At 50.0% G+C, this 26,294-nt stretch overlaps 2 protein-coding genes across 3 annotated transcripts; one reads left to right on the forward strand and one right to left on the reverse strand.

The window, feature by feature from the left end:
• Positions 1-2,946: 2,946 nt before the first annotated feature.
• Positions 2,947-6,768, forward strand: LOC125536435 (Pentatricopeptide repeat (PPR) superfamily protein). The gene has a single exon (XM_048699662.2). The coding sequence runs from the start codon at positions 3,076-3,078 to the stop codon at positions 5,488-5,490; it is 2,415 nt and encodes an 804-aa protein (XP_048555619.1). The 5' UTR covers positions 2,947-3,075; the 3' UTR covers positions 5,491-6,768.
• Positions 6,769-6,895: 127 nt separating this feature from the next.
• Positions 6,896-11,639, reverse strand: SAT32 (interferon-related developmental regulator family protein / IFRD protein family). Of its 2 annotated transcripts, none has more exons than XM_048699663.2 (13): positions 11,222-11,639; positions 10,941-11,118; positions 10,212-10,292; positions 9,883-9,965; positions 9,674-9,789; positions 9,446-9,556; positions 9,237-9,349; positions 8,849-9,155; positions 8,690-8,773; positions 8,559-8,609; positions 8,405-8,476; positions 7,491-7,595; positions 6,896-7,120 (listed from the first exon to the last, which is right to left on the reverse strand). In XM_048699663.2, the coding sequence occupies exons 1-13, from the start codon at positions 11,229-11,231 to the stop codon at positions 7,088-7,090; spliced, it is 1,344 nt and encodes a 447-aa protein (XP_048555620.2). In that variant the 5' UTR covers positions 11,232-11,639; the 3' UTR covers positions 6,896-7,087. The 2 variants fall into 2 exon arrangements, with proteins under 2 accessions (XP_048555620.2, XP_048555621.2); XM_048699664.2 differs by having other exon boundaries at positions 7,491-7,559; positions 11,222-11,638.
• Between the last annotated feature and the right edge of the window lie 14,655 nt (positions 11,640-26,294).

The following is a 26,294-nucleotide window of genomic DNA, read 5'->3' on the forward strand; positions in this document are numbered from 1 at the left end:
TCCTTAGTACTTTTCGGGTATTTCAGGATGTTCTTGACCGTTGTCTAGTGATCCATTCCTGGATTACTTTGGTACCTACCTGCTAAACTAATAGCAAGACACACCTCAGATCTGGTACACAGCATTGCATACATGATATAACCTATGGCTGAAGCATAGGGAATGACTTTCATTTTCTCTCTATCTTCTACAATGGTCGGGCATTGAGTCTGACTCAACTTCACGCCTTGTAACACAGGCAAGAACCCTTTCTTTGCTTGATCCATTTTGAATTTCTTCAAAACTTTATCAAGGTTTGTGCTTTGTGAAAGTCCAATTAAGCGTCTTGATTTATCTCTATAGATGCTGATGCCCAATATATAAGCAGCTTCACCGAGGTCTTTCATTGGAAAAATCTTATTCAAGTATCCTTTTATGCTATTCAGAAATTCGGTATCATTTCCGATTAACAATATGTCATCCACATATAATATCAGAAATGCTACAGAGCTCCCACTCACTTTCTTGTAAATACAGGCTTCTCCAAAAGTCTGTATAAAACCATATGCTTTGATCACACTATCAAAGCATATATTCCAACTCCGAGATGCTTGCACCAGTCCATAAATGGATCGCTGGAGCTTACACACTTTGTTAGCACCTTTTGTATCGACAAAACCTTCTGGTTGCATTATATACAACTCTTATTTAAGATAACCATCAAGGAATGCAGTTTTGACATCAATTTGCCAAATTTCATACTCATAAAATGCGGCAATTGCTAACATGATTCGGACGGACTTAAGCATCGCTACGGGCGAGAAGGTCCCATCGTAGTCAACTCCTTGAACTTGTCAAAAACCTTTCGCAACAAGTCGAGCTTTGTAGACAGTAAAATTACCGTCACCGCCAGTCTTCTTCTTGAAGATCCATTTATGGCACTAAAGATGTTGGTATATTCATCATGCATAGAAATCTAAAAAAGGTGTCCAAGCAGATTGCAATTCAGATGTCCTTTGAAGCAAAGATAAAGGAAATCTCCCTATTTTTTTCTTTGTTCTATTTCTTTTAAGAAAATTGGTGAGTAGTGGCCCCAAGTAAAATTTCATATTCTTATATTTTTCTCTACTTTTCCATGAACCAAAGAGGCCTAGTACCACAAGACCTCTGATAGGAGAAGGAGAATGTGTCGTTGCCACACAAAAGAAGAGATGGATTTGTCAAGTGAAACTTCTAGATTTCAAACAATTGTTGGTTCTAGCACGACATCTTCTCTCTATGATTCACATGATTCTCAAAGCATAAGAACATGTAAAACATAGGATTGCAGTGGCATGTCATCTTTAATTCTATAGGATTTGAAGGGTGTTTGTTGCTCATAATGTTGGAATTTTTTTCAAAGAGGTTGGATTCCATTGAATTTTTTCTACTAAATATAGTACAAATGGATCCATAGGAATATATTTTATGGTTGCAATCCTACAAATCAAACAACTTTAAGAGCAAAAATTCCTAAGGACTACAATCCTCAGAATATCATGGATTTTATTCCCTTAATTAATTAAACATCGCCTCAAATCTGAAATCTAAATCCAACTTGTGTTGCATTGAGTAAAAATAAAAATAAATGAAATAACAAAAGTAATATGTCACAAAAGAAGCCCCCTGCTTGTTTTGTATGAATATCTAATAAACACGCAATACCATTCGCAATAGTAAACACAGGACATATAGCATAGACTTTTTTGCAGGAAAAACTTCAATCTATTCATCAAATATCATGGCAGCATAAAGAACACGGAAATAACAAAAAATACATCCATCTCCTTAGATCACTTAACGACGACTACAAGCACAAGAGCAAGCCAAAAGTGCTCATCCATCATCGCCCCTTGCTTACACGAGCGAAGCAAACCCTGCTGTAGTAAATACTTGTGAAGTCATCGTGCTAAGGCCACAAAGAACCAGCGCACCACGTCGATGAAAAGAAGCGTAGATCAGAAGGATCCAATCCATAGACACACGAGCGCAGACGAACGAAGACTGGATCCACGCAAGTCCACCGAAGACAAACACCAATCAAATGCTGCGACGAGCGAGACACAACGCCGGTACATGGGTTAGGTGACGAGAACCTTATTCCATATTTAGGGAGCCACCTTCACCTTGTCTTTTTAAGCATGACACAAACCATAAGCAGACTCTGAAAACACCTAAAAACGATGCATGAGCACTCCCATTGGCAAGGACTAGGATCCACCGCGCTTACATGGCTCTAAGGCCACAAGAGACGAGGCAGATAGGAAGCATCACCAGCCGGAGGAGAAAAGTCCTAGGCACGAAGTCACTCGTGGGTGGGAGAAAAGTGTTTCATTGGACGTGACGCATTGCAGAGACTGAACACGTGAAACTAGAAGACATGTTTTGTCCGTTTGTATTGGTTTTCGTCCCGTTTTTCGTAAATTAGCTGGGCAATTCTCTTCTTCTTAATTAATCAATTAATCGATGAGACAAACTTTTTGCCTCCGTTTTGAAAAAAAATAGTTTCCTTTCTAAAACTTCTTGCTGGCAACCCGAATTGATTTTACCCAAAGTACATTCATTTAAACCATAACATGGCATCTTCGAATTGTCTTCATAGTGGAACTTAACATATCCCTACAAAATGGGACATGGAAAACCAAACTACAATGATGTAGTGAAAACTTAACGCCAACTTAGTTTGCTGCCAAATTTTTGTCAAGCTAGAGTAATTTTGCTTCCACTCAGTTGTTTCGTCGTCGTATTTTTCAGCGCTCGTTTATTTGCTCAAATTTGGTCTACACAAATTTTGGGCATTCCCAAGTTTCTGTTTGCAAAAATGGGTACCTCTCTTATACCACAATGGACATTTTATTTTTAGGAAACCACATGAACAAATTTTATTTTATTTTGAGGCAGAACCACCACAACGAACATTCTTCAGAGTTCAGAACGCCTAAACCCCAAACAAGATTCTCCAAAAAAAAAACAAGACCCCGTGGGCCGTGGCACATCGCCATTCGAACCATGGGCTGCTGCGCGCGCCCCAAAACCGCCTAACAACGCCGACGAGCGATGCCGCCGCCGCCGCCGCTGCACGCCGTCGCCTCCCTCCCCTACCAATGCTCCGTCCTCCTCCGCCAGCTTGCCGCGCGCCACTCCCCTGTCCCGGCCTCCCCCCGCTCCTTCCTCCGCGCCCTGCGCCGCCTCCACGCGCGCCTCCTCACCGCCGCGCTCCTCCACGACCCGTCCCACCCCCACCTCACGCTCCGCCTCCTCCACCTCTACACCCTCTCGCCCGACCTCGCCGCCCCGGCGATCCTCTTCCGCTCGGACCCCGGCCCCATCGCCGCCACGTCCCTCGTCTCCGCCTACGCCGTCGCCGGCCGCCTCCCCGATGCCGCCTCCTTCTTCGACTCCGTCCCGCTCCCCCGCCGGGACACCGTGCTCCACAACGCCATGATATCCGCGTTCGCCCGCGCCTCCCTCGCCGCGCCCGCGCTCTCCGTGTTCCGCTCCCTGCTTTGCTCTGACTCCCTTCGCCCCGATGACTACTCCTTCACCGCGCTCCTCAGCGCCGTCGGCCACATGCACAACCTCGCGGCGTCGCACTGCACGCAGCTGCACGGAGCCGTCCTCAAACTGGGCGCCGGGGCTGTCTTGTCGGTGTCCAACGCGCTCATTGCGCTGTACATGAAATGTGATGCACCTGAGGTGTCCCGGGACGCACGGAAGGTGCTTGACGAAATGCCGGTTAAGGATGAGCTCTCGTGGACTACTATAGTCGTGGGCTATGTCAGGAAAGGCGATGTCCATGCTGCTAGATCAGCCTTTGAAGAGGTTGATGCAGAGTTTGATGTCGTGTGGAATGCGATGATTTCTGGGTATGTGCAATCGGGAATGTGTGCAGAGGCGTTTGAGCTGTTCAGGAGGATGGTGTCGAAAAGGATACCACCTGACGAATTCACATTTACTAGCGTCCTGAGTGCATGTGCAAATGCTGGTTTCTTTCTTCATGGGAAGTCTGTCCATGGGCAGTTCATTCGGTTGCAGCCAAATTTTGTTCCTGAGGCAGCTTTACCTGTTAACAATGCGCTGGTGACCTTATACTCCAAGTCCGGGAAGATTTCTGTTGCTGCAAGGATATTTGACAGTATGACTTTGAAGGATGTCGTTTCTTGGAACACCATTTTGTCAGGGTATATCGAGAGCGGTTGCTTGGACAATGCAGCTAGGGTATTTAAGGAGATGCCATATAAAAGTGAGTTATCATGGATGGTGATGGTATCGGGGTATGTTCACGGAGGTCTCTCAGAAGATGCTCTGAAGCTGTTTAACCAGATGAGGTCTGAGGATGTCAAGCCATGTGATTACACCTATGCTGGTGCAGTAGCTGCATGTGGTGAACTTGGAGCGTTGAAGCATGGAAAGCAGCTCCACGCACATATTGTGCAGTGTGGTTTCGAGGCAAGCAATTCTGCGGGAAATGCACTACTAACCATGTATGGTAAATGTGGTGCTGTGAAAGATGCTCGTCTTGTGTTCCTTGTGATGCCCAATGTTGACTCTGTCTCATGGAATGCCATGATTGCAGCCCTTGGGCAGCATGGACACGGTAGAGAGGCACTTGACCTCTTTGACCAGATGGTTGCTAAAGGCATATATCCTGATCGGATTTCATTCCTCACAATTTTAACAGCCTGCAATCATGCTGGCTTAGTAGACGAAGGATTTCAATATTTTGAGTCCATGAAAAGGGACTTTGGCATTAGCCCTGGAGAAGATCACTATGCCCGGCTGATAGATTTGCTTGGCCGGGCTGGAAGAATCGGAGAAGCAATGGATTTGATCAAGACGATGCCTTTTGAGCCTACCCCTGCCATTTGGGAGGCAATTCTCTCTGGCTGTCGGATTAATGGAGATACGGAACTTGGTGCTTATGCGGCGGATCAGCTCTTTGAGATGATACCGCAGCATGATGGCACATACATACTACTGTCCAACACATATTCAGCTGCTGGACGCTGGGTTGATGCTGCACGAGTAAGGAAGCTAATGCGTGATCGTGGGGTGAAGAAGGAACCCGGATGCAGCTGGATAGAAGTTGGAAACAAGGTTCACGTGTTTGTTGTTGGTGACACGAAACATCCGGAAGCGCATGAAGTCTACAAGTTCCTTGAAATGGTTGGTGCTAAGATGAGAAAGCTGGGATATGTTCCTGATACAAAGTTTGTCCTGCAAGATATGGCACCCCATCAAAAGGAATACGTATTATTTGCGCACAGTGAGAAACTGGCAGTTAGTTTTGGACTTCTAAACTTGCCTCTTGGAGCTACAGTTACAGTTCTTAAAAACTTGAGAATATGCGGCGATTGTCATACTGCGATGATGTTCATGTCACTGGCAGTTGGACGGGAGATTGTCGTTAGGGATGTTAAGCGGTTTCATCATTTCAAGGATGGAGAATGTTCATGTGGTAATTATTGGTGAATGTACGTTTGCTTGCTGTCATGGCAGTGGACCTTCCAACAGATGCCCCTTAAGTCAAGGATTCAAAAGCCAATTACATAAACTGTATAGGATCATGTCTGGTACCGGTTACTGACAATAGCCAGTTATCTCACGGGGTCCCAGTGGACAATTTTTGAATGAGAGAAGTCCACTTTACAACCCTGAACTCTTCGGTTCGTCTAAGATTCAACCCCCGGCTCTCTTTTTGAATCCGCATCCAAACTTGGCTGGTTTTCAGTCAGTTACTAGCAGTTGAAACAGTTAGTGAATTACCATTCATCAGATCCAAAAATTGCACCTCGATTTTCAGAGGAATATTGGACTGATCTTTTGTTTACTGTCCTACCCGACCAGTAACCACGAACCGCCGGTTTCGTATGCCTCCCTCCAGTCCGTATCTCAGCTTTATATTACCAGCTATGTTGGTTGTAAATAAACAAGTGATACCATTCTAATCCAGGGGCACGGACCAATTCAGATTTGCTGGCCGAAGAATTCCCCTTATCGTGAGAGATCTGTTAACTATACAGTCTATGGTTGATCTGTGCCTCGTAAACAAGTGACAGATGGGTGTGCTAATTCTGCCACAGATATTGGGGTCACAGTGCTGCCGATGTGATTTTCTTTGGTATCCCATGGCCTATTTGGACCAATCCAGTTTGTTCAGGCACAGTAGCTTTCTTCTCTTTGGTTAAGTTCAGGTGCCGTGGCACGTTCCATTCATAGTGCCTAAATGAGACAATGGATAAGGAGATGAATTATGAACCAACAGGGGAGACAGACAACAAGTAGGCAAGGAACTGGTGGCGCGTTACAGCAGATGAATCGTGAATGGGTTTCCCAGTCATTTTCACAATGCTGGCATGAGGCTGGAAAGATACTGCGTTGAGCTCCCCGGACAATGGAAGGTACAACTGATTGTGTATACTTCATCAGCGGCGAATACATAATTTAGTGCCTGATCTGGCATCTGTTTTATTTCTATTCGCCTTTCCTTAGAAACTACCGGTGCCCTTTTGACGTACTCCTACCAGCACGCAGATAAATAGAGAAGCCACGCTGTACCTTTGCTCGTTCTGTATAGATCGATGCCCTCCTTTGGATGGTAAACTTCGAAACCCAAGGAATATATGCCGTTTTAAGCACGTCTGGTCATGTGGCCCTGGTTAAGCTCATCCTGAGATGTAGCGCTCTCTCAAAAAATATGGATGTCCCGCGATGGCTTTCCAGATCGAATACACCGGACGCTCAGGCCGCAAATGGCAAAGTGGGCGCCATGGTTTAGTTTTTTAACACGCTTTGGGTGTCTTTTTTAACACAACAGGACACTCGTTGAACTAAACTAAGAGGAGAACTTAGTTCACAAGTAAACGCACATGGGACATTATAATAACAGCAGTAATCATTTCGGCCAAGTATTTCTCAAGTACAGCAAGCCATCATAATCATAATTAGACGACAGTCAAGGAGAGCAAACTCTAGGACATTCTGCATGTAGTTGTTCACACAGATATAAATAAATTCCAGCTCAAAAGGAGTACAATGACGGTCCGATGAGGTTTTGTTTCCTTTCTTGTTACTCGTCAAACATGCCAGCGTTCTTCCTCTCCTGAAATGAACAAGAAATATCCAAGATTAGTCAATGCACTGGGAGAAATGATGTGGGGACGGGTAGCAATGCACCCATAATAACAAGGATAATGACAGCAAACAATTTGTCAAGAAAATGCCCAGAGCTATACATATGATTTTCGAGTTCCAAACATACACATGATTATCAAGTCCCAAACATACATATTTAAGATTTGACAGCCAACGTTTATAAGTTTCACTTAGCGATGTGAAAAGCATCATTTATCTGTCAACTTGAGGATTTGTAGACTGGAGGGATAAATGATCAAGGAATGGCCCCCCACTGAGTTATAGTCCTTAAGCACCAGAAGAAACAAAATACGAAGTAAAGGAAACAAGTTATCCACCTGTGCTAAACGACGATCCTTGTTCAGCTTCAGAGCTCTTCCTTTCTCTTCTCCAGATCTAAAGATTTTCTGCAGGTGTTTTTGCAATTTCTCAAGTTCAGGAATCTATCAGTTGACAAGAGATACAAAAATAAAGAAACTGTGTCCATTTACAACCAAGCAAAAAGCATTAGACGGTTCTGAAAAGGGGTCTTTAGTTTGAAAACACATGCTCGAAAAACGCATTAGGCCCTATATATATGGATAGATGGAGTAAGAAGAGAACACGGAAGAACAGAGATTGCTTTTACTCATTCTGGGGAGTGAGGATCATGAGATGATTGAAACCATAAAAGCATATGTGCATTCCTAAGCAAGTGAAGCTTAACTGTAAGCCTTTCTTCTATCTGAGCACCAGACACCCCTTAGCGTTGGTGCTAGGTAATTTCTCCCACTTCCAGCATCAGCGACCACAGGGAAGCAGATGCGCTAAAGCAGGCTCTAGTGGTACAGCTTGAATCATAACTATGAGCAAAGCCTCTAACGGTACAGCTTGAATCATAACGATGAGCAATCTCTTTCTTGTCCTCAGCAGAGCAAGTTTGACACAAGATATTCAAGGATAATAGTTCCTGTCTCATTCATACTCTAACTAGGAATCCACAAGCATATATATATATACACCCCAAGACACATCGACCATCAATCATACCTTAACTGTTTAATCTAGCCTAATCCCTTGCTAAGCGTGTTTTGTGTCTTTGCTGTTGGCATTTTATGGATTCATATAACAGGTCAGAAGTCTAAGACTGCTGGGGTAGGCATAATTCATTCACATTTCGTAAATAACTCCATAGACCAAATCAATTATCTTTATTAAAGCTCTTCAAAGCAACCATCATTGCAAATTAAGGGCTTCAATGTCTCAGTTTTACCTTGTCATTCGATGACAGCGTTTCAGCCTTGTCAGCCTTGATGTTGAAGATATCTTGAAGAAGTCCATTGTCCTGTATAGAAAACAAATCTAGCATTTGCCACATGCACAAGTAAATTAGCACAGTGGAAAACAGACCACTCCAAAAAAGTTACCTGCACATGCTTCAGGAAGCCTCTCCCAAGGAATCGTTTGAAGAAGTTTAACTGATGATCAAGGGGAAATTAGCCAAGACATGTGAAAATGCAGAGCAATTCAGGAACCACTGAAAGAAAGAAGCAAGCACCTGAATCAATTCAGACCATGATGCAACCCTTAAAACATCACGTTTTCCAGCAATCTTCATTGATTCTTCAGGGCACTCGCCATACTGGAAACAGTTTGCTATTAAGAATTTGGAAGAGACCAAAACTGAAAATTAAGTAAGAATGGAAATGAAACAGACCTTGACAAAATCCAAAATCCGTTGAAACAGATCTCTTTGGTCAGAAAGATTTTTCTTGTCTGCACCTTTGCCCCCTGCCTCTGCAGAGAGATTTGAGGCAAGACCGGCTATCTTGGCTTTCAATGCTTGCATATCCAGGAAAAGTTTGCCCTTAGAGCTACCAGGTACTCCAGTGTCATCATCAGCATCTTCAGAAGGGGAGATATCAAGTAGATTTAACTCAAAGCACAAAGCTAATGCTTCACCAGCAGCCATCCGAACAGCACGATCCTCTGCTCCTAGAAGAGTAGAGAGAAACGCAATTGGCCTGGCAAATAGTAAAACATAAAATAAGTAAATAATGAAATGGATGATATAATTTAGAGGGGAGAGAGATAGAGTTACTGACTCCTTCCAGCTATCAGTGTTTATCCGCCATGAACCAATAGTTGTTAGCAGAAAAGTCCATGCAGATAGAGCAGCTGCTAACACAGGTGGCCTTGGTTTCCGGACAGTACCGACCTGCAGGTAAGTCGGGAGTCACAAAAATATCAAATAGAGTTCTTTGTAGAACCAGTTCACAAAATATGATAATAAATCAACGGCACCTATACATACATTTGAACCTGATTTTGGATGAATCACATCCCACATGGCTTTCAAAGATACCTCTGTTTCAGCCAGATCAGTTGCACCAACAAATGTGACGACGGCCAAGCAGTCAAGAGCCTACAACATGTCAACATAGATCACATCACTATTCCGGAAAAAGAAAACATAGGTCACATCACTGAAAATGTAAATGAAATCTGGAAGCTTAGAAGAACAGAAAAACTTTTCACTTACAGAGATCATCTTTGAAGCATCCGACCAGGTTTGAAGGACCTTAGAAAGCTGTGGATGTGATTCTACCATTGTTTCATGTGAGCTACTGCCAGCACCAAGTGTAATAGACAGTAGCCCTGCAAATCAAGAACACAACAGCCAAAAACGGTGTAAGCAAACTCCAAAGAGGTGGAACTGGGGAAAAGAACATTAATGGATAGGAGACGAACCAATGGCACGAGATGCCAGGCAAGCCTCCTTGGTAGATCCCTTCTTGATCGAAGTATTGAATAGACTCAGTAGAGTGGCATATCTTCAGAAGAGAAAATAAATTTGGTAACAGTATTAAACAGTGGATTCGGACAAAAATACATCTGTAGTTAAGAGTGAGCCATGATGTAAAAGGACAGGGGTTAGCGATAAAATTTTGAGCTTGAGATGTGAAGTGTTTTGTGCATATGAAATACGCAAATGTCTAGTATGTCTATACTAACAGTTCAAGTAACTACCGACTTCACATGCAATAATAAAGATTGGTCAGTAGAATGTACTAACTTACTTGTTCTCAACAAGACCACCAAGCATAAAACTTTCGAAAGCATCAACCAACGAAGCCAACGCTGCCTCTCTTGTAGACCCCCTGCTCAAATATAAATAATACTATATTGAGTGCACTAAACAAAACCAACATGACTACTTCTACATTTTACATGATGGGGCTGATGCAACGGGTGGAATGTCCGGTTAATCAAAACATGAAGTTAAATTTGCCGACCATGAAAGGCATACTCGCTAGTTATTACTTATCAGAAGTCAAATTTCACAAATGAGCTACCTATGAAAGGCTTCCTGAGTAGAACTTGACATAACTTCATAATATAACAACAATCGATGACCCAGCAAGTAATAAAAACATGAGCTACAGGATAATGCAGTTTTTTCAATCAATCAGCATGGCCTAAATTCAATCAGATATAGACTGAACCAAACACTGGAGGCCCAGTCCAAGCTACTAAGTTCTTGTAAAACCCAACAGGTAAAGGAGAGGGTCTAGTCCAACATGAAGCCGTGTAGCATTATATATCAAATGTCAGGTTAACAACATCATCCTAATCTATCCACAGAATCAACATTTGCCAGCCGACTAGGACCAGCTGCCAAACCATCATTCCTCTCTATTGTGATGCTACCACACTACACCAGTAACGACCCATCTATTTGCATAGCACACGTTGGGCATAGACTGCTGCAGGTGATAGCACAAATAAGAAATGCTATAGAGCTCAACCTCTTCTCGTAGAGAGCGTCGATGTACTTGTCGAGAACAAACTCGTGCGAGTTGACGTTCTCGGTGGCGTACGAGATGGAGAGATCTGAGAGCGCGGTGGACGACGAGCCCACGCTGTCGGCGTCGCTGCTGTCCAGAAGGTCGTCCCCTCCGGCGCCGCGGGCCTTGCTCTTCTTGCCTGAGGAAGACGCGCCACCCCAAAACCAATCAGAATCAGAACCCCACAGCCGAATCAGCTGGAAAGAGAGGAGCAACAAGCAGCCGGCGAAACAAAGACTTACTCCTCCCCATGGCGAGGCCGCGCGGCAGCAAGAAACCGGAATCAAGAAACGGACGGCGTCCTAGGAAGAATCGCAGCAAGAAACCACCGGCACCGCGCAAGAACCCGCGCAGCGACAGTCGGTCAGGAGTCAGGACGCGGCGCACGCGAGGGCCCAATCAGGAGCGGGCGCGGGCGGGGGCAGCGGCGGCGGCGGAATCGAGATGCGCGGCGCGCGGCTGAGGACAGGGGCAGGAGAAGCAGAAGCAGAAGCAGGGGTTGTTCTTGAGGGTCTCGGAGTCGGATTGGCCGTGGAGACGCGGAGCTGCCATGTAGTAGCGAGGAGGGCGCGGGGTCGGGGAGGAGCTGGCCTGGCCGTGGTCTCCGATTCTCTCTTGGGCTCGGCGGGGGAGGGCGGGGGGAGGCGGCTTCGGGCGTGCGGGTTGGGGAACGGGGCAAATATAAACGAGCGGTGGAGGGGGGAAGAGGGAGGGAGGCGGGGTCCGAGTTGGGAACTAGGGCACGGTACGAGTGCCGTCGATCGGTCGATGGCTTCTTTTCCTCGGCTCCGTTTGCCTTTTCTGATGAGAAACTCGAACGTGACGAACTCAGACGGATCATCATCATTTTTTTCAAACTCATACAATACACCGCCTTGCGTTTCACAAGGAGTCAAGGACGTGCGTTTCACCTCATGGAGCGAAACATGGCATGCATAGCTTGTGGGCAACAAGAAGGGTATACTGCAAAGCAAAATTCACCGGAAAAAGCGTTGGTGTGAAGTTACAAAACTTTGACACTGATTCGCAACACAAGCCACCCTGCCGTGTTACCACGACCTAAATCAAGTGGGAGAGCGTGTTTAAATAGACGCCCAAAAATAGAGCGTTGAATCACGCCCCTTCTGTGTTAATAATGATGGAGTGACTCACTGGCTAGGCGTGATGTTTGGCCGTCAAACTTACGCCGGATCGGCCACGGACCCTTGCACGTCCCTGCATGGCATCTTTTCCTTGTGATGAGAATTTTCAGGGGTGCGTAAGGCAAGATGCCGCTGGTCCGGAATTGCTCGCCGGATATTCTCTCCCCGACTCCCCCGTACGGTTCAGCAGACCCAGGCGCTGCTGTGTGGCGAGCGAGCGCGCGGGCAACGGGCCTCGGACGCCCACGTCGACGGCCTCAGAGTCTCAAACCGTGTCGACACCATACCGCTCGGCTCGATTGCGCGCGGCGCCGTGGCAAGCGGCAAGTGGCGCCGAGCCCCCACCGCGGCGCGTCGGCTATCCTATCCGAGGACATGTGTTTGCGGTGACACGCGGGTTGCTCTGAGGTGTAGGCCGCTCGCTGCGCCGTGCCGACCTGCCGTTCGCTGGCACCTGGCAGGAAAGCCCGCAGGACCGCTCAAGGTGGGATCCCGCCACGTTTATTAACAGCCGACGCGCTCCACAGCAAGAGTGTTCGAGCCTGGTGTCGGAGCCGGACGATGCATCCCTTTGGGTCACTGACATGTGGGCCCATATGTCAGTGACCCAAAGACAGGTGCCTTTAAGGTACTGAAGCTGCATCCGTTGGAGCCATGGGTTCCACCGCTGACGAAGGGCGGCTCCATGCTTAGGCTCTTTTTTTTTTTGCGGGGAGCTTCATGCTTAGGCTTCTTCCAATACATAAAAGCAACTCCAACGCTTCGTGTTTTGTTCATTTTAAACGCGTTTGGTTGCTCGCATTAGGTCTAGCCAGGTTCGGGCGGAATGATTTTGTGTTGTTTGGTTATCTGGGTCGCGTTCAAATTTTGGTCCGGACGAAACTTAAAGCAATGCTCAGCCGGCCCTGCCAGCGAGCGATGCATGGGAGGGGAACGTCGCGCCGCGCAGCTGCAGGCAGGGAGATGGCGGGAGCGATGGCACATCTCCGAAAATGTGGCGGGACGAATTCGAGTCACCGCCCGCCGGTTCGGTATCCAGGGCGACTGTCGTGGTTCTAACTCTGACAGTGATGTAGGGGGGTGAGTATGGAGAGGCTAGATCCTAGCTATTGGGAAGTTGTTACACGTGAGGTTTACGAGTTCAGGCCCTTCTCGGAGGAAGTAATAACCCTACGTCTCGGAGCCCGGAGGCGGTCGATTGGATTATGCGTGTATAGATTACAGGGGTGCGAACCCTTCCTACTGAGGAGGGGGTGGCTTATATAGAGTTCGCCGACCCCCTCCTGCCCTCAGTAATGCAGAGTTTTAAAGTACATTTAAGATGGGGCGTTACTGGTAACGCCTCTAATAAAATGCTGTAATGACCATGAAGACTACTTAACAGCTGACAGTTTGCCTACGGAGTGACTGTAGATCTCCTGGCAGTCGAGTGAATAGCTTCATGGTCGAGTGGTAGCTTCTTGGTCGAGTGTCTTGAACCCGTCGAGTGGAGTACCTTCAAGTCGATTGATGGGTGATTTCTTCTAGGGATGTCCTTGGGTAGGACTCTTTGGGACAGGTCCGTGCTCCTACCCCAGGTACATAGCTTCATCATTAGCCCCCGAATGGATCGAGGTTAGAGTGGGGGAAGAGTTGGGGATCCTTTCCGACCGGTTCTTCGAGGTTGTAAGAGTGCCTCGCTTAGGGTCAGTTGTCGCGGACGACGTCACCAACCTCTTTCAGTCGTCTTGATCCATTCCAGGCCCTTCGTCGAGTGAATATCCTTGCTTGCGACATGCCGAGTGTTGGTACGAGCGGGATACTCTGTTTTTGGCAAGCGATTCTGCGGCCCGCGGATCTCACGGGATTTGGATTTTGGGAAGCGCGCGGGACGGGAGTAGCCGCAGTAATCGGAAGTGAAAAAGCGGAAACTCCTCGATCCTCGCGTCGCCTTTTTCGCCACGTACTGCGCGCGCGTCTGTTGCGGGATTTGACTGGGCTGCCTGGGCCTACCGGTCAGTCACTCGGGAGCAGCCCCTTATAAGTTGCCGGCTCGGGGTTTCCAAGCCGCGCGCTTCTCTTCTGCTTCCTTCTTTCTTTCTTCCTCTCTCCCTTCGCCAGCTCTCCTGCGACCCTCGGCCGTACCCTAGCGCCGTTAGCCCGTGCGAGACCTCGCCGGCGACGATGGTGAAGGGCAAGACCACTGCTTTGGAGCGCGCGAAGAAGGCGGCGGCGGCGGGGAAAGGAAAGAAGTCTTCGCGAGGTGGATCTTCCTCCCGGACCACCCTGCCCAAGGGTTGGATTCAGGGCGATTGGATGCCATCGGTGCTCCGGTAGGAAGATCTCGACGACATGGTCGAGGGAGGAGCCATTCCCCACGAGGCCGCGCGTCTCCCGGGGAGGGAGATTGAGCCGCAACCCCGCGACGGTGAGTGCGTGCTCCTCGCCACCCACATCGACCGAGGGTTTTCTCTGCCTCCCCATCCATTCTTCCGGAGCTTCTTGAATTTCTTCGGAGCGCAGCTCCATCACTTTACCCCCAATTCCATAGTCTACCTTGTCGCGTTCATTTCCATGTGCGAGGCCTTCCTGGGTTGCCATCCGCATTGGGGGCTTTTCAAGCATATCTTTACTTGCCGCTCCCAGTCGGTGAAGAAGGCCAAGTCGAGTGACGAGAAGCGCAAGTCATCCAGTTGTGCGGGGGTCTGGCGATCCAGACGAGGGGGAAGAGCTGTTTCCCCTCTATCACCTTCCCGAAGTCGGTTCGCGGCTGGCAGTCGACCTGGTTCTACTGCCAGGACCAGGCGACCCCCGGGCAGTCGACCGGTCTTCCTCCTTTTTCACTCGACCGAGCCGAGAAGCCTATCTCTCTGAAGGTCACGCCGGAGGAAAGTGCCCAAGTCAAGGTATTGGCGGGTCGAGTGGTTGAACTTGTCCATGAGGGGGTGACTGGGATGGACCTGTTAGAGGTCTTTCTCCAGAGGCGCATCCAACCGCTCCAGGCGCGAGACCATCCGATATGGCTGTATTCTAGCCTTGACGACACCACTCGGATCCACCCGGAGGAGGTCACCGATGAGATGCTGGAGGGGTGGCTGTCAAGCATCACGGGGAACAAAGACAACCCCCGAGGAGCCAGAAGGGTGATTCCACTCGACAACTCATATGAAGTGGATCAGGTATGTCTTTGTGTCGGATATTTGGCCTTCTGTATTAGTCTTCTTTGTGTAAGTCGACTGACTTTCGTCCTGTCCGTTGTCCTCCAGGCTACCACTGAGATGTACTCGACGCCCAACGGGGCACAAGGGCCGACCGAGGAAAGTGAGGGGAGCGGAGGCGAGAGCGGGGACGACCAGGTCGAGTGGGAGTCCGACGGTGAGGGAGAGGAGGGCGACGACATCTTCTCCAGTGAGGAGGAGGAGGAGGCTGAACCCTCCCGCCCGGAGGGACGGTCCAAGCTCGCCCATGATCCAGCGCAGGAACGTGGCAAGGCGGCCGCTCCTGTTGGGCAGTCGTCGAAACGCCCTCGGACTTCTTCTCCTCCGCCGACCGGGAAGGCTCCCAAGCACCCACGAACGGCGCCATCTAAGCCGCCCAAGGCCTTGCCCAAAATGAAGATAGCTGTTCCCACCATTTCGGGGTAACAACAACACTTGCTTTCCTTTGTCGACTGTGGACGGATCCTTGGTCGATTCACTGGGCCAACTGACTAACTTTCGAGATTTGCAGTGGTGCAACTTCTGAGGTCTCCGCCAGGAACGACGACCAAGAGATGGAGGACGCTGTCACCTCCAACCCTGGTACGATCACTGCCGTCCTGCTTACGAGTCGACTGAAGCGTTGGTCGATTGAATGTTTTCCTTGCAGCTCCTCCTCATGTTATCGACCTCCCGGACGACGACGACAACACACCACTGAGGGTGAAGAGGAAGAAGAAGGTGTTGGCCGGCAAGGCTCCTCAATCCACTCCCGCGCCTGAGGCTGCAGTTCGGGATGATGGCGAACCCACTCGGGCTTCCGTGACTTTCGCTGTTCCTTTGACGAGTGTGCAGCCTTCAGCGTCGACTGCAGATCCGTCTTCGCTTTTTGCTGCGTACCCTGTCCCTGAGGACCAAGCGGCTGCTGCGAAGGAGGCTGTACGCCAGGCTGGAGTCATGATGGAGCAGGTAAAAGTGGCTCGGGAGGCTTGCCAGGCGTCTTACGACGCAAGCTCGGCTCTTCAGAGCAATGTCCAGGTCAGTCGACTTCAACACTTGGTCTGTTTTGGTATGTTCTTTGAAGAATCTCTTTTCCGAAGATCTTTAAGTTTGTACACCCACTGGGTGTTTTTTTTGGACGAGTGGGGGCACGCTAAGTGCACCCACTGGGTGTAGTCCCCGAGACTACGGTCGACTGCTGGCGGTCGGCTGTAGTCTTTAAATTGAGTCGTAGTTGAGTTTCTTCGCTCTATCTGATCGGGCCATGTCGAATGGAAGTCGACTGCGGGCAGTCGACGTCTTTCTCTCTTTTTTTTACTGGGTGTAGGCTTATTGTCTCTCAGCTGCTCGGAAGCAACTTGTCTTTGACTCGACTTCAGGGGTCGGTCGGGTGGTCTTTGACTCGACTTCAGGGGTCGGTCGGGTGGGATAGGAACTGGTGGGGGCACGCTAAGTGCACCCACTGGGTGTAGTCCCCGAGACTATGGTGGACTGCTGGCAGTCGACCGTAGTCTTAGTATTTATTGTCTTTGTTGCTCTTCTTCTTTTTTTTACTGAGATTGCAACTCCTCCCCTTCGACTTCAGAAGTCTTGTGATCTTGGAACCCGCTTGGCTGACCTGGAGAAGCAGCAAATTCAAATGAACCTCGATCTGGAGCTGGCCAGGACGGAGCTGCAGAAGGTCAGAGACGGCGCCGCAGGTAAGACGCCTTTGTCGACTAGTTAGTTTTCAGGCTTGAGTATCTCTTCGCTTTCTCCGACTCAATCATCATTTTTGCAGAAAAACTGAAAGAAGCTCTGGCGAAGAAGGATCAGGACTTGGCTGCTGCCCGTAAGGAGGCTGATGACAAGACCGCTCTAGCCGCGCAGAAGCTGGCTTCGGTCGACCAATTAGAAGGGGAGAACACCAAGTTGAAGACCGCTCTGAAGGAAGCCAACAGGGAGTGTTCGCGTTGGAAGAAGGAGCACCTCACCCTGAGCGAGAAGATGGAAAGCATCGCTCGCAGGAGAGACGACCTGGAGAGCTACTTGAGGAGCTTTGCCAAGAAGTTGTACATCAAGCTCGAAGGTGCACAATCAGTTCCGACTGGTTCTTTTTGTGTCGACTCAGTTTTATGAAATTTGACTTATCTTTGGGTCGTGCATGCAGAACTTTGCCAGAACTTCGAAGAGGAGACCGGGCGGATCGAAATAGGTTTGGATCCAATCAACTCTCCGGTGCAAGACGAAGCTGCCATGAACCTGCTCCGACTGGAATCCCGCATTGACGGCGTCGTGGATTACTTGGCTCGACTGAAGGTCGCCATGACGCGGATCGACCCGACGCTTTGGCCAGAGTCCACGCTCCAGAATGATCTCAAGTCTCTGATGACTCGACTCAACGGAATCCCTGACCGAGTGTAAGAGTGGAAGAAGTCTTCAGCTCGGTGTGGTGCCGACGTGGCTCTATCTCTAGTCCGCGTCCATTGCAAGGAGGTGCGGGAGGAGAAGCTGGCCGCCATCCAAGTTGCCAACACGAGGAAGCACAACTTCCAGGACTTCATGGAGACATTTATTGCTGCTGCTACCCGCATCGCAGATGGGATCGACTTGGATGAGTTTGTCGCCCCTGCCAGTCCTCCTCCTCCTGAGGAATGAAAAAACTTGCCTCGGGATGCCGAGTGTATTTTGTAATCCGTTAAACTCTGCCTTAAATTTGCCTCGGAATGTCGAGTGGAAGTGTAACAGTTAAACTCTACCGAGCTGTGGGCTCGAGTACTTCGATCTGAGGTCTCTCGGATATTTTAGGCTTTATTTGAACTTGATTTGTCGTTGAATCTCTTTGTGGATGACCCGTCGAGTGGGATTTGATCTTCACTCGAAATAACTTTGTGTCTGTGGTGCAGCTCCGAAGGAGAAGGTGGCGGTCGACCTGCCTCTCGTCGTCCTTGGGAAATGAGAAGCGTTTCATACTTAGGCGAGTGCGGGACTGCAGCTAAGCCTCCGAGTGGGAGGATTGCTCTCCACTCGGTAGGATTTTTCAAACTTAGGCGAGAGCTGACTGCAGCTAAGTCTCTTCGTAAGAGAACTTAGGCGAGTGCTGGACTGCAGCTAAGCCCCCGAGTGGGAGGTTTGCTCTCCACTCGGTAGGATTTTTCAAACTTAGGCGAGTGCCGACCGCAGCTAAGTCTCTTCGTAGGAGAACTTAGGCGAGCGCTGGACTGCAGCTAAGCCCCCGAGTGGGAGGTTTGCTCTCCACTCGGTAGGATTTTTCAAACTTAGGCGAGTGCTGACCGCAGCTAAGTCTCTTCGTAGGAGAACTTAGGCGAGCGATGGACTGCAGCTAAGCCCCAGAGTGGGAGGTTTGCTCTTCACTTGGTAGGATATTTCAAACTTAGGCGAGTGCTAACTGCAGCTAAGTCTCTGCGTAGGAGAACTTAGGCGAGTGTTGGACTGCAGCTAAGCCCCCTAGTGGGAGTTTTGCTCTCCACTCGGTAGGATTTTTCAAACTTAGGCGAGTGCTGACCGCAGCTAAGTCTCTTCGTAGGAGAACTTAGGCGAGTGCTGGACTGCAGCTAAGCCTCCGAGTGGGAGGTTTGCTCTCCACTCGGTAGGATTTTTCAAACTTAGGCGAGTGCTGACTGCAGCTAAGTCTCTGCGTAGGAGAACTTAGGCGAGTGCTGGACTGCAGCTAAGCCTCCGAGTGGGAGGTTTGCTCTCCACTCGGTAGGATATTTCAAACTTAGGCGAGTGCTGACTGCAGCTAAGTCTCTGCGTAGGAGAACTTAGGCGAGTGCTGGACTGCAGCTAAGCCCCCGAGTGGGAGTTTTGCTCTCGACTCGGTAGGATTTTTCAAACTTAGGCGAGTGCTGACCGCAGCTAAGTCTCTTCGTAGGAGAACTTAGGCGAGTGCTGGACTGCAGCTAAGCCTCCGAGTGGGAGGTTTGCTCTCCACTCGGTAGGATTTTTCAAACTTAGGCGAGTGCTGACTGCAGCTAAGTCTCTGCGTAGGAGAACTTAGGCGAGTGCTGGACTGCAGCTAAGCCTCCGAGTGGGAGGTTTGCTCTCCACTCGGTAGGATTTTTCAAACTTAGGCGAGTGCTGACTGCAGCTAAGTATCTGCGTAGGAGAATTTAGGCGAGTGCTGGACTGCAGCTAAGCCCCCGAGTGGGAGGTTTGCTCTCCACTCGGTAGGATTTTTTTTGAACTTAGGCGAAACGGGTTCGCGGCTAAGTCACCCACTGGGGGTTCTCGTATGTAAACAGAAGTGACAGCAATCATTGGAACACTCTTGACTTTGATAAAAATGAACTGCGGAAGTTTCTCTTATTACATCTTTATGGGAAGGAACTTAAGTGTAAAAGGGGCGGAGTAGTTCCGCATTCCAAGCTCGCGGCTCGTCAATCTGGCGATCAACATTGTAGAGGTGATACGCTCCGTTGTGGAGGACTCTGGTGATGATGAAGGGGCCTTCCCAAGTAGGAGCAAGCTTGTGTGGTTTCCGTTGATCCACTCGGAGGACCAAATCTCCTTCTTGGAAGGCTCGACTCTTCACATGTCGGGCATGGAATCGACGCAAGTCTTGCTGATAAATGGTCGATCTGATCATGGCCATCTCTCTTTCTTCTTCCAGGAGGTCTACTGCATCTTGCCGAGCCTGTTCTGCTTCATCTTCGGTGTAAAGCTCGACTCGGGGAGCGTTGTGAAGGAGATCACTTGGCAGAACGGCTTCGGCTCCATAAACAAGAAAGAACGGGGTTCTTCCAGTCGACCGGTTAGGGGTGGTCCTTAATCCCCACAAAACTGACGGAAGCTCGTCGACCCAGGCACCTGCTGCGTGCTTGAGATCACGCATTAGCCGAGGCTTTAGTCCTTTGAGGATCAGACCATTTGCTCTTTCAGCTTGTCCATTCGACTGGGGATGGGCGACTGACGCATAGTCGACACGAGTGCCTTGAAAGGCGCAAAAGGCTCTGAACTGGTCTGAATCGAAGTTTGACCCATTGTCAGTGATGATGTTGTGAGGGACTCCATATCTGAATGTTAGTCCTCTGACGAAACTAATAGCAGTGCCAGCATCGAGGTTCTTGATGGGTTTAGCTTCAATCCACTTGGTAAACTTGTCGACTGCCACAAGCACATGGGTGAAACCGCTCCTGCCTGTTCTCAGAGGACCGACCATGTCCAGTCCCCAGACAGCGAAGGGCCAGACGAGTGGAATGATCTTCAGGGCTGATGCGGGTTTGTGGGACATGTTGGAGTAGAACTGACACCCCTCACACTTGTCAACTATCTCCTTTGCCATCTCATTTGCTCTTGGCCAGTAAAATCCCGCTCGGTATGCTTTGGCCACAATGGTCCGGGAGGACGCATGGTGACCGCAGGTCCCCGAATGGATCTCATCAAGGATCATCTGACCTTCTTCCGGAGTTATGCACTTCTGACCGATTCCAGTCGCGCTTTCTCTGTACAACTGCCCCTTTATGACTGTGAAGGCCTTGGATCGGCGGACGATCTGTCGAGCCTCTTCCTCGTCCTCTGGGAGCTCTTTCCTTAGGATATACGCGATGTATGGTATCGTCCAGTCGGGAGTGATGGCCAAGACTTCCATGATCAGGTCGACCACAGCAGGAACTTCGACTTCAGTCGGATCTGTGGCACTTTTCAGTTGTGGGGCTTCTTCTGTGAAAGGATCCTCCTGGACTGACGGTGAGCGGATGTGCTCCAAAAACACATTGCTGGGAATGGCTTCTCTCTTGGAGCCTATCTTTGCCAGATCATCGGCTGCTTGATTTTTGAGTCGGGGGATGTGATGAAGCTCTAACCCCTCGAATTTCTTTTCTAGCTTTCTCACTGCGTTGCAATAACCGGTCATAGCCGGACTTCTGACGTCCCACTCCTTCATCACCTGATTAACCACCAAATCTGAGTCGCCGTAGACCATGAGGCGACGGACGCCGAGTGAAATGGCCATGCGCAACCCATACAGAAGTGCTTCATACTCTGCTTCATTGTTGGAGGAATCGAAGTGAATCTGGAGGACGTATCTGAGCTTTTCTCCTCGGGGGGAGACTAGAACTACCCCAGCACCGGAACCATTCAGCATCTTAGATCCATCGAAGAACATGGTCCAGTGCTCCGAGTGAACTTGAGTCGGAAGCTGCTGTTCAATCCACTCGGCGACGAAATCTGCGATTGCTTGGGACTTAATAGCCTTCTTTGCTTCAAACCTGATATCTAAGGGAAGGAGTTCAATCGCCCACTTGGCCACTCGACCAGTTGCATCTCTGTTATGCAGTATCTCTGACAGTGGGGCGTCGCTGACGACTGTAATGGAGTGGTCAGAGAAGTAATGTGCAACCTTCTTCGTGGTCATGTAAATCCCATATACAAGCTTCTGGTAGTGAGGGTATCTTTGTTTTGAAGGGGTCAAAACTTCAGACAGATAATAGACTGGGCGCTGAACTCTGAAGGCCTTTCCTTCTTCTTCCCGCTCGACCGTGAGTACTGTACTGACAACTTGTCCCGTGGCCGCAATGTACAGCAGCAGAGGCTCTTTGCTGATTGGGGCAGCAAGCACCGGCTGGGTGGAGAGCAGAGCTTTGAGTTCTGCAAACGCTGCGTCAGCTTCTGGAGTCCACTCGAACTTGTCAGACTTCTTCATCAGTCGGTAGAGAGGCAACGCCTTTTCACCGAGGCGAGAAATGAATCGACTCAAAGCGGCCAAGCAGCCTGTAAGCTTTTGGACATCGTGCACGCGTACAGGACGCTTCATCCGGAGTATGGTGCCAATTTTCTCAGGATTGGCGTCGATCCCTCGTTCAGAAACGAGAAAACCGAGTAACTTTCCGCCTGGAACTCCGAATGTGCATTTTGATGGATTGAGCTTGATATCATACCTCCTGAGGTTGGCAAAAGTTTCGGCAAGGTCAGCTCGCAGGTCGGAACCTTTGCGTGACTTGACCACAATATCATCCATGTATGCCTCCACATTCCGAATGATTTGAGTGAGTAAACACTTCTGAATCATTCTCATGAATGTGGCTCCGGCGTTCTTGAGGCCGAACGGCATAGTGACATAACAGAAGCATCCGAATGGGGTGATGAAAGCTGTTTTGATTTCGTCGGGTCCATACAGACGGATCTGATGGTACCCGGAATAAGCATCTAGAAAAGACAATCTCTCGCACCCCGCAGTCGAGTCGACTATTTGGTCGATGCGAGGGAGAGGAAAATGATCTTTCGGGCAGGCCCGATTGATATGTTTGAAATCAATGCACATGCGAAGTGACTTGTCCTTCTTGGGGACCATGACGACATTGGTGAGCCACTTGGAGTGGTAAATTTCTCGGATGAACCCTGCTGCTAAGAGCCGAGCCACCTCCTCGCCAATGGCTTGCTTCTTCTGGACGGCGGACCGTCGAAGATGTTCCTTCACGGGCTTGAATTTTGGGTCGACCCGTAGACGGTGCTCAGCCAGCCCCCTGGGAACTCCAGGCATGTCGGAGGGTTTCCATGCGAAGATGTCCCGGTTCTCACGGAGGAGCTGGATGAGCGCTTCTTCCTATTTGGAGTCAAGCGTCGTTGAGATGTGAGTCGGGGCAGCGTCGGGGTCGGTCGGGTGAATGTCGACTGTTTTTGTTTCACCGGACGACTGAAAAGCTGATTCTGAAGCAGGCTTCTTGGCTCGTAGCAACTCGCTTGGGTCAACAGTCTTTTGGTACTCTTGCAGCTCGACCACTGCCATCTGAGCATCTGCAATCTTTGAGCCCTTCTGAAAGCACTCTTCCGCCTTCTTCCGATTGCCTGTGACAGTGATCACACCTTTGGGGCCAGGCATCTTCAGTTTGAGGTACACGTAACATGGCCGGGCCATGAAGCGTGCGTAAGCTGGCCTGCCCAAAATGGCGTGATAAGCACTTTGGAAGTCCACGACCTCGAATGTCAACTTTTCCTTGCGGTAATTCTTTGAATCACTGAAAACCACATCAAGAGCGATCTGGCCGAGTGATTGGGCTTTCTTCCCAGGAATGACTCCATGGAAACTCATGTTACTGGTGCTGAGTCTGGACATCGGAATGCCCATTCCTTTCAATGTTTCAGCATATAGTATGTTCAGGCCACTGCCTCCATCCATCAGGACTTTAGTCAGTCGAGTGCCTTCAACAATTGGGTCGACCACCAAAGCTTGCCTCCCAGGGGTGGCAATGTGCGTCGGGTGATCAGACTGGTCGAATGTGATGGTAGTCTGGGACCACTTCAGGTAACTGGGTGTTGCCGGGGCAACCATGTTCACCTCTCGGTTAATGACTTTCAGTCGACTTTTGCTTTCGACATCGGCAAAAATCATCAGGGTGGAATTGACTTGGGGGTATCCATCATCACTGTCTTCCTTGTCCTCGACTCTGTCCGACTCTTTTTCCTTATCCTTGGACTGTTTTCCTTGGAACTGCTGGATCAGGAGCCGGCACTGTCGAGTGGTATGCTTTGGGTAAATAAAATTACCCTCTTCATCCTTCTTGGTGTGGATGTGACATGGCAGATCCAAAACATCATTTCCGTCTTGATCCTTGACTTTTTTGGGCTTCCAGGTGCCCTTGGGTTTTCCCTTGAAGTTTCCCTGGGTTACGGCCAGGGCCTCTCCAGGGGCGGCTGGCTCGGCCTTCCGCTTCTGCTTCTGACCGGAATTGCCTCCAGTTTCCTGGGCGATTGTTTTCTGCTTGCCACTCCGGAGTCGATCTTCGTCTTCTCCGTTAGCATACTTGGTGGCAATCTCCATCATCCGATTCAGAGACATCTCTCCAGTTCGACCGAACTTCAGATTCAACTCTTTGTATTTAACACCTTCCTTGAAGGCACAAACCGCTTGATGGTCCGGCACGTTCTCAACCGAGTGATGCAGCGTGATCCACCTCTGGATGTATTCCCTCAGAGTTTCATTCGGCTTCTGCACGCAAGACCGCAGCTCGGTTAGGCCTGCAGGTCGCTTGCATGTTCCTTCAAAGGTTGTGATAAACACTCGGGAGAGGTCCTCCCAAGTGTAAATGCTGCTGGGTGCCAACTGATTTAGCCATGCTCTGGCCGAGCCCTCTAACATGAGAGGCAAATGCTTCATGGCCACCTCGTCATTGCCACCGCCAATCTGTACAGCCACTCGGTAATCTTCGAGCCAGGTGTCAGGCTTAGATTCACCGGTGAACTTGCCGATTCCAGCCGCCAACCTGAAATTGGGAGGTATCACTGCGGCTCTGATGGCTCGACTAAAACACTCTGGCCCTGAAGCACATACTCTGCTGCTGGCAGGTGCATCTCTGTTGTGGCCTTCTCGATGAGCTCTGTTCCTGTCAACCAAACCTTGAACGAGGATGGATCTCGCATCAAAGCCTGGGTCTCTGGGGTCGACTGGAATCCTCTGCCCAACACTATGAGGGCGTCTGTCATCTTGCCGTCGAGGCGCATATGACCCACTCCTCGGGGGAGGGGTTGGCACTCGACGTCGATCATCACGGTCGAATCGGTGATCATAGTGCTCATTCCTCGTGTACTGATCATGCTGGCCACCACGTCCCTCACGCCTCGGGGGCGATCTCGGGCTGTGAGATGACTCGACTGTATCTGTTGCGACAGACCGACTGTGGATCCTATTCCGCGACTGTGAGACAGCGGAATTCTAGTCTCCCGCCGCCCGGAGCAATGCTCTGATCTGTAACAAGCCCCTGCCAGCCTCCGACTGGGAGGGCTGAATCGATTCTGCTATACGGGCCGCGGCGGCCAGATTCTGAACTGGGGTTCGATATACCTGCGTCGGCGGGAAGAGCTGGCGTCGACTAGACTCGGGAGCCCGCTGACGCGCTTGCTCGTCGAGTGCTCGCTGGAGATTCTCCAGTCGAGTGCGCTCGGCCAAGTTGGCCAAACGCGCGTCCTCCAAGGCCTGGGCCTCGGGGGTCTCTCCGACGATAGGAGTGCGGAGCGCGTCCATGTTCCGGCGGTGAAGCTCCTCTCGCTGCAATGACGTGAGAGGTTCGGGGAGATACTCGTCGTGGGGATGCGACGGATCGCCCCCACCTGCGCCTCCATCAGTGCGAGGGAAACCAGGGGGACTGTGTGTTCCATCGACCGCCAGAACCTCAGCCGCTGGATCGCTGCTGTCGCACTCGGATGCGGTCTCCACGGAGCCAGTCGACAGGTCGAACAGGCCGTAGAGGGATTCGACGGGCTCGATGGCCGCGACTTGCGGGGCTGCCGATTGGCGGGCCACGGCGTGCCTCACCCACCGCTGAAGTCTTGACCGACCGGAGCGCTTGTGCTGGTGGGAGACAGGGCGGGGAGACGATACGGGGGCCGACCCATATTGGGTCGACGGTTGCCGCAGGAGGACGCCACGAACGCATGCGCGGAAATGTGTCGCACCGCGGGCGGGGAGCGCGTCGATGTCGAGCGGTGCCTCCTGAAGCCAGGCGGAGTCATTGACGATGAAGGTGAGCGCGCCGAGACAGATCTCGCGGTCCTCCACCAAAACTCCGCAAGAAAACATGATCAAAGGGATCGAGAAAAATCACAACTTCTCCAACTAAGCGCTAAGATTCCGGCCCCACGGTGGGCGCCAACTGTCGTGGTTCTAACTCTGACAGTGATGTAGGGGGGTGAGTATGGAGAGGCTAGATCCTAGCTATTGGGAAGTTGTTACACGCAAGGTTTACGAGTTCAGGCCCTTCTCGGAGGAAGTAATAGCCCTACGTCTCGGAGCCCGGAGGCGGTCGACTGGATTATGCGTGTATAGATTACAGGGGTGCGAACCCTTCCTACTGAGGAGGGGGGTGGCTTATATAGAGTTCGCCGACCCCCTCCTGCCCTCAGTAATGCAGGGTTTTAAAGTACATTTAAGATGGGGCGTTACTGGTAACGCCTCTAATAAAGTGCTGTAATGACCATGAAGACTACTTAATAGCTGACCGTTTGCCTACGGAGTGACTGTAGATCTCCTGGCAGTCGAGTGAATAGCTTCATGGTCGAGTGGT

This window comes from Triticum urartu, chromosome 2A, assembly GCF_056163025.1.
Source record: "Triticum urartu cultivar PI428250 chromosome 2A, HENAU_Tu73, whole genome shotgun sequence".
Classification (NCBI taxonomy): Eukaryota; Viridiplantae; Streptophyta; class Magnoliopsida; order Poales; family Poaceae; genus Triticum; species Triticum urartu.

Bases quoted from the DNA above. Each gene is read 5' to 3' on its own strand.
- LOC125536435 (XM_048699662.2), top strand. From the start codon at position 3,076: ATGCCGCCGCCGCCGCCGCTGCACGCCGTCGCCTCCCTCCCCTACCAA.
- SAT32 (XM_048699663.2), bottom strand. The intron at 9,790-9,882 runs GTTCGTCTCCTA...CTTGATTTGCAG, and splicing joins CCTGGCATCTCGTGCCATTG to GGCTACTGTCTATTACACTT. The intron at 7,596-8,404 runs GTAAAACTGAGA...GTCAACTGATAG, and splicing joins CGCTGTCATCGAATGACAAG to ATTCCTGAACTTGAGAAATT.